At 37.0% G+C, this 8226-nt stretch overlaps 1 protein-coding gene across 1 annotated transcript; it reads right to left on the bottom strand.

The window, feature by feature from the left end:
• Window positions 1-6134: 6134 nt before the first annotated feature.
• Window positions 6135-7988, bottom strand: LOC113759587. Its single transcript, XM_027302164.1, has 2 exons — window positions 7544-7988; window positions 6135-6910 (listed from the first exon to the last, which is right to left on the bottom strand). The coding sequence occupies exons 1-2, from the start codon at window positions 7986-7988 to the stop codon at window positions 6135-6137; spliced, it is 1221 nt and encodes a 406-aa protein (XP_027157965.1).
• Between the last annotated feature and the right edge of the window lie 238 nt (window positions 7989-8226).

Below are 8226 nucleotides of genomic sequence, written 5' to 3'. Positions count from 1 at the left end.
TGGTGCATGATGACCATCTCCTCAAAGAGCGTGGTGCTTTGATTAAGAGTGTCCAATCAAATGGGATGCAGAAGAAATCAAAAGGAAAAGAACTTGCACACCAGAATAATCCGGCAATAGTTTTGAAAGGAAGCAAAAGACTGTGAGAAGCGTGGAGAAAATTTTGAAAAGTTCAAGCAACAAGGCTGCTACTCTTGAGAACCTTACTCCTAATGAAAAATTTTCGAAGGGCATTTCATTTCATCTTCCGTCAAAAATTGTGAAGGTTATTTGATCATGATTCTTGCAATTCCCATGGGAAGAAAAGGAGCAACCCTTTTGATGAAGAGAATAAGCAATCCACTAGAACGAACCAGCATTGGAAGCGCAAAAAGTCTAAGATAATGACTCTCCCTTTGGATGATATTGGTTTAGATCCTAAAGAATTCTTTAAAGACATTCCAGATATATCTGTGCCTGGTATAAGCCGTGCCAATATTGTAAGGACTCTCTTTGCCTTCTTTAATTTGGCATTTGAATTTTGCTTATTAATTTCATATTCATGATTTGTCTCATAATGTATTCCTTGTATTTGAATGATCAAGATTTGATTTTTATTGATGATGGAGAACCAAGCCAAGCATCAGTTGAAGGACCCATTGCATTTGAACTTTTGGCAAAACAAGTGGTTAGTTCTACCCAATAAAAGGGTACGAGAGAGAGTTCCAAAAGGTGGTAGAGGATGAAAATGCAATCCAACAAATCATGCCACAGAAGGAATAACATATGACTCCATCGGAGAAAAAAAAACTCAAAATTTTTTATCCACCATCGTGGCCAAGGGCACCTCAAGTATCTGAGTTTTACCTCTAAACTGTGATCTCAACATGTCGTCTGACAGGTGCCGAACCTGTGCAATGGGTTACTTGATTCACCCTGTTCCCGAAGAGTTTGCTTGATCCGATATACCGCATTCGTCTATAAAAATACTAATTTTACGTACAATAGCAAGTAGGGTCGATTCCACAGGGAGCAGGTAGGATATTATTTCTTTCCAAATTAAAAGAACGAAATTGGGGGATTTTCAATGGGAGGCAAATAAAAATAAAATAAAATAAAACAAACAAAATTCAAAACTAACTCACAAAGCACAATTCACTAAAAATAGCAATTAACAAAATTCTACCCAAAGGATCAACTGCTCAGGCACGGTCCAATTAAATGATCATCGATGCAAAGATATTTCTTCTATTTATCACTAGGTTGGTTATAGTTATCAATAAGCTCTGACAACCAGTTCTTCCTTACCTTTTCGACAGTCAAGGTACGACCATTGACTGCTTCCCTAACCAGATAACAACCCTAGGTACGACCGTAGGAATTTAATTACCCAGATGCATTAAAACTAGAAGAACCCAACCCTAACCAATAAACACACTAAGAGGGTTTATTTAAATCAGATCCTGCGTTCCCCCATCATAAAGCCAATTATGGTGGTTGCCACGGGGTGTTAACTAAATGAACAATTACGGATTCTATTTAATTAACGTGGCAGTAGGCTATTAAATTAAATCAAATATCCGGCCGTTGATATTCAATCAATAAAATACCCATGAACAATTAATTCAGGAAACGCACGAATAGCAATAAAATGGAAGAAATAATGAAGATTCGATTAGATCTCACAGATATTATGGACCGCGCCTTCGCGTCAACCTTTGGGTAGAGGAGAAAATTAGCCGCTCCTCATCGTGTCAATCCCGCGTGATTTAATTGAATTCATTCAATTAATTTCCCAAGAATCAATTGCCCAGAAATTGGGGAGGATGAATTAATCGAAGAAACAATCAATGAAAAACCTGGCTCTGTCTTGTATTGGAGCCGCAATTACAAAGCAAAAGCCAACGGAGAATTGTCAAAGGCGAAAAGAGCGAATTCGGGAGTCAGAGTCGCATAAAAGCAAAAGCTACAGAAAAGGAGAAAGTCTCCAATGTCTGACCCAAAGCCGCAGAAGAAAACAAAAGCGTCTGACCAATCTTGCAAAAAGGTAAAACTAAGGCTAAAGTAGTGATGTCTTGAATCTCGCTTTTTCCTTTCTTTATAGCCGCCGCAGGAGCTCTCCAGACGTCTGGCCCAATTCCCTCCAACAAAAGCTAGCCTTTTGGAGTTTTTATCCCATGCTTCTCGCGGTTCACGTGGATCGCAGTCCGGTTTTCGGTTTCGTCCACCTTCTAAGACGTGGCCACGCCCTGAGACGAAAAGTCTTCTGGAAATTTACCCCGATAGATCATTTTTCATGCCTACCACCTACAATTCACACAAATATCGAATATGAGTGAAATTTCAATTCTTAGTACCGTGAATAGCCAAAATTAGGACAAAATAACAGTGCAAAATACGCCAAATAACCGTTCTATCATCGTCGAGACTACATTCAAATGCTGTGGAATAACCTGAAAGTAATGATCTTCCAAATGGCCCTGGAATGTATGCCTGCTCTTGAGATGAAAACAAATGAAATCATGGTGGAAATGCAAAGTTTTAATGCTATGGATATCTCAAACTTGCAAGACCTTTTAAAGGTTTTCTTTGTAAACGCGGCTTGCTACGTCGCAGTGAAGTCTTCTCCCTCAAATAAAATTTCAGTTAAGTCATATAATGAGTTGTTTTCTATGGTTACCCAGCATTTTAGGGATGCTCAGAGTAAGGAGAAACAACAAGCAGAAAAAATCTCAATGCACACGTTGAAACTCAAAAAAGATTGACCGCGAAGAGATATAGTTAAGAAAACGGCTTGAATTCTTGGATACCTACAGGAAGGAAACACTCTCACAGTTAGGCAAGGAGCAAGACGAGCTTACTCAAATCCAAGGTCGGATGGTCGACTTGCGATATGAAGTTCGAAAGATTGAGAATTCCCCGCCTTTACATGCTGAGGAGAGTCAAACCTTGGACAAAATGCAAGCATTACTTGAGATCAATCACAAAGAGTTGTCGTTGTTTGAGCTTTAGAATCAGTTGCAATCTCTTATTTTGTTTCAAGTTTCATCTATTGTTAATCGCTCAAGGCATGTAGCCACAGGCATAACTATTTTTTTTCATAATGAAACTTAGTTTTTTTTTTCATTACGCCCTTGTATATGTCCCTTATTTTCCCTTGTTCTTTTAATAGCCACCATTTTAAGCTATCAGGTGCATTATAAAAGATTCCATTTTTGCATAATTCTGATCACACTTGAGAAGATAATTGTCCAAATAATTTGATAATCTGAACAATACATTTTCAAGTATATGCTGCAAAATAATTTGAACTGTCCTAAAGAGAAACGTTCTTTTTTTTTTTTGCAACAAAAGAATCATCAAAGCAAAAACTTTAGTTTTATAGAGTTGTAACTGAACTTAGAAGATACCCTCTAAACTACCTACGTATCCCAAAAAAGAATCAAGTCACACGTAGTTCCTACCGTCCACAGTTTAAATTCTTGTAAGTCAAGAGTAACATGCAGTTTAGACTCATGCGTTATGGAGTACTTCATTTTTTTTATGGCATGTATAACTTCATGAATTTTTCATTTATGGGGCCAACCTTTACTCCATCTTTGTTCACCAGTTTATATGCGTTATTTGTGTAGGCCTCTCGAACAACGTATGGCCCATCTCATTTTGAGACAAATTTGTCTTTAGTACGATGAGTCATAACTATTGGCATTCGAACGGCAAGTACCATGTCCCCAACTTGAATAAAGCGGCGCCAAACTTTCTTATTAAAAATTCTAGAGAGACGAGCTTGATAGCATTTAAGATTTTGTTGGGTCTCCAATCTCTTTTCATCTAAAGTTTCTAATTCTTCAAGACGCAGGCGAATATTTTCTTCCTCCGTGAGCCCTTCTTGGATAGCAATTCTCAAAGAAAGAATTTGTTGCTCAAGGGGCAGGAAAGTTTCTACACCATAAACTAAGGCATATGGTGTGACTTGTGTTGGATTTTAATATGTGGTGCGATAACCCCAAAGAGTTTCGTCTATCCTTTCGTGCTAATTTTTCTTTGATTTAGCCGCTACTTTCTTCAACAAATTACACAAACTTTTGTTAAATGCCTCTACGAGGCCATTGGCGGAGGCATTATACATGGAGGACTTGCGTTGTTTGAATTTAAATTTCTCACACAATTTATCCATTAAGTTATTGGAAAAGGATTTTCCATTATCAGTAATAATATACCGGAGAACTCCATAACGGTAAATAATATTCACACGAATAAAATTCACCACATCTTTTTTTTTAACTTATTTGAGCGGTATGACTTCACCCTATTTAGAAAAGTAGTCGGTCGTACCCAATATATATAAATGTTGTCTGGACGATTTTGGTAACTGTCCCACAACATCAAGACCCCAAGTATCAAAAGGTTAAGAAGCAACGGTCGGGTGTAACGGTTTGGGTGGTTGATGAATTTAATTTGCATGAGATTGACAAGCTTGATATCTTTGAACATATTCTATGCAATCTTTGACCATAGTAGACCAATAGTAACTCATTCTTTTAATCCGAAAATGTAACTTAGGATCAGATTGATGAGTTCCACACATTCTAAAATGTGCTTCATGCATTGCCTGATATGCTTCGTTTTCACTTAGACAGCGGAAAAATATACCTTCAAATGATTTAAGGTATAGTGTATCCTTGTACAAGATAAAACGAGCGGCACGACGACGGATGTCAGCTCTCCTACGTTGCTCCTCAGGTAATTTTTTATACTTGAGATAATCAACGAGGGATTGTCTCCAACTTTTTTTATCAATTTCATAAGTTGAGACCATATGAGCGTCGCTTCCTTCAATATCTTCCTCATCAAATAGTGGTGGAACTATATGTCATGGTTCGGCATGGTAAGTGAAGAGACAAGCACAACTAATATGTCAGTTTGTTTATTTTTTCTTCTAGGAAGATGTTTAATACTTGCACCCTCAAACCGCTTCATAAGTCGCGTTGCATATTTGTGATACGAAACTAACTCGGACTTTTTGACTTCATAACTTTTCAAGAGTTGGTTAACCACTAAATGAGAGTCATCTTAGATTTAAAATTCCACCTATTCCATGTCGACAGCTATTTCAAGTCCGAATATGAAAGTTTGGTATTCAGAGATATTATTTGAACAATGTTGGTTTAGAATAAAAGAGTATAGCAAAATCTCTCCATCAGGGGTTATGAATACAATACTCGCTCTAACTTCATGACAATAAGCAGTATCATCAAAATACATTTTTTATGGTGGGCGAATCTCAATAAGGAGTACATTCTCATCTGGTAGGTCACCACTTAACTCCCATTCAACAAGTATCGGGTGATCGACAAGAAAATTTGCTAGAACTTGTCGTTTCACAACTTTTTGAGCCACATAAATAATTTCAAACTATTGTAGTTGAAGGTACCATCTAGCTAGATGGTCGGATAGTACTGGTTTGCTCATCACGTATTTCATGGGATTCGCCCTGAAAATGAGCCTCACACTGTGTGCCTGAAAGTAGTGTATTAATTTTTGTATTGCAAAAATAAGAGTTATAGACAACTTTTCAATCGACGAATAGTTTAGTTTATTGGGAGTCATCATTCTACTTAAATAATAAAGGACGATCTCTTTTTCTTTATTTTTTTTTGTGCAAGTAATGCCCTCATTGAGCGTTCCTGGACAGCAATATAAAGAAATAATTGCTTTCCATGAATAGGTGCAGCTAACACAGGTGTTTTCATAAGATAAGACTTAATGCTATCGAATGCGTTACTGCATGTCTCATCCCATTGAAACGGCACACCTTTCTTCATAAGGTGGCTAAATGATTGACACCTTCCCGTCAAATTTGAAATAAACCTCCGCAAATACGCTAACTGCTCTTGAAGGCTTTTTCATTCATGAATATCACGAGATTCAGGCATCCTCAATATAGTATCAATTTTGGCCCTGTCAATTTCAATACCTCGATGACGAACCACAAAATCAAGAAATTTTTTCGATGTGACTCCAAATGCACATTTAAGGGAATTCATTTTGAGTTGATATCTTTTCAACTGATCAAAGATTTGTCTCAAATCCCACAAGTGATTACTTCTTTCTTTTGATTTAACAATCAAATCATTCACGTAACATTCGACATTTTAATGGAGTATGTCGTCAAAGATATTTTGCATTGCTCTTTGATATGTAACTCCGGTATTCTTACGACCAAAGAACATTACTTTATAACAATAAATACCCTTAGAAGTGTGAAATGAAGTGAGCTCTTCATCCTCAGATGCCATTCGAATTTGATTATAACTAGAAGAACCATCCATAAATGACAGAGCCTCATACCCAATAGTTGTATCAATCATGAGTTCGGTAATAGGTAAAGAAAAATCATTCTTGGGACAAGTATTGTTAAGATCCCTAAAATCAACGTAGATGTGAATTTGTTCATTTTTCCTTTGTACAGACACAATACTCGAAATCCATGTAGAATATTTAACTTCACGAATAAACCCCGCTTCAATGAGTTTATTAATCTCAACTTCGATCAAGGGAACCAAATCTAGTCTAAATCGCCGTTGTGCTTGTTTTACAGGTCGAACTCCCTTTTCGACAGCTAAACGTTTGACGGCTACTTTTGGGTCTAGACCCGACATTTCTTTATAAGTCCGGACAAAAACATCTCGATACTTTTGCAAGAGGTCAACATATGCCTTCTCTTCATCAGAATTCAATAAAGCACTTATATATATTAGACGTGGGTCCTCTAAAGTATCAAAATTGATTTCCTTTAAATCATCTACAGTGGTCTTAACACCTTCTTCCAATTCAGGTGGAGCGTCTTTAGCATCTTCTTCCTCTCCAGAAGAGTCACCATCAATTATAGTTATATGATTGTATGAAACATCACTCTTTTCATCATCTTCTTTTGGTCATGTGTACACCACGATATACTCCATGACCTTCAGTTCAGTCCCACACTTTATTATAAGATCTGTGCGTCTTCTCATTCTCGAAAGAATAATGCTACCAAATTTATGAGAACGATCAGAAGGCTCTTCATAATTTTTTAATGACTTGCCAATCTTTCTTTACTCTTATGAGAGTTTTGAGGCTTTCGATTTCTTTATGGTCCTAACCTCTTAAAAACAAACACCCTTGGAGTTTTATTCTCATTTTCATGAAAATTTTGAGATTTATTGGCTATGTGAGAAGATTCGTCCCCCACAGCAATATATTAGTTACTAACTTTATTGATCTTGGTGCGAATTGGCGTAGGGGAGGAGTAGCCGAGACTAAATTTGAGATTTTCAATGGCATATTTTTTTCCCTTCAATATCTTTTAGGTAGGATTCAATCCATGAATCTTGTTACTAGTAACTTGAGAGGGTGGAACACTTAACACCGTAAATTCTTTGAAATCATATCCGACCTTAGCGAGAAACTTGTATGCAATAAGATCAAAACCTTCTTTGGTTCTTGATTTTGGTATGGTATTTTGTTCGATTTCAAATTCTTTTCTTAAAAGGTTAGACCTTTTAAGTGAAAGAGATGACACCTTCTTTGTAAGTGAAAGAGATAACACGAATGGTGCCATCAGGAAAGATTGAAAATTCCTTCATGGTTTGCGACTTCGTATCCTCTTTCTCCTTTGATAATGAGTCACTTTCATCTTGCATCTTGAATTTTTGCTTGGATACGTTGAGGCTATTCTCGCCGATATTTTCCATCATAGCCATTAGTTTGGCTATCTTGCGATCTTGACTTTGGACATGCACAGCTAACTCTTCGATAATTTTGGCTAGGTTCGAAATTTGATCTTCCATGGTTGTGGTGTCAGTCATCATAACTGGCATTACCGTAAAAGTGGCTGAATCACTTGAACCATCAGCAGATTCATTATGGACTCCCTTATTGTTAGGAAGCATCTCCAAATTTGTTTCTTCAGCCACAGCATTCATCTTAACCTTCTTTGCTAACTTCTTGGCCTTCCTCCTCATCATGAGCGCAGTGTATCACATCTCTTGAGTTGTTGGAATACTAGCAACTACGCACGCTTTCAAGAGCAGAGTTCACCTTCTTGGATTCCATTGACTTTCGAAATAGATAAGTTATTGGAAGAAAAGAAATGAGAGGCAGAAATAGTCCCACCGGGCGTGCCAAAAATTTTTACGCACAAAATTCGTTGCCTAAAATAAAAGACAAGAAAATTTGCACAAATATCAAATTTATTAAATTAAA

The sequence above is a fragment of the Coffea eugenioides genome, chromosome 2 (assembly GCF_003713205.1).
Source record: "Coffea eugenioides isolate CCC68of chromosome 2, Ceug_1.0, whole genome shotgun sequence".
NCBI lineage: Eukaryota > Viridiplantae > Streptophyta > Magnoliopsida > Gentianales > Rubiaceae > Coffea > Coffea eugenioides.
This window is presented reverse-complemented; position numbering and strand designations above follow the sequence as displayed.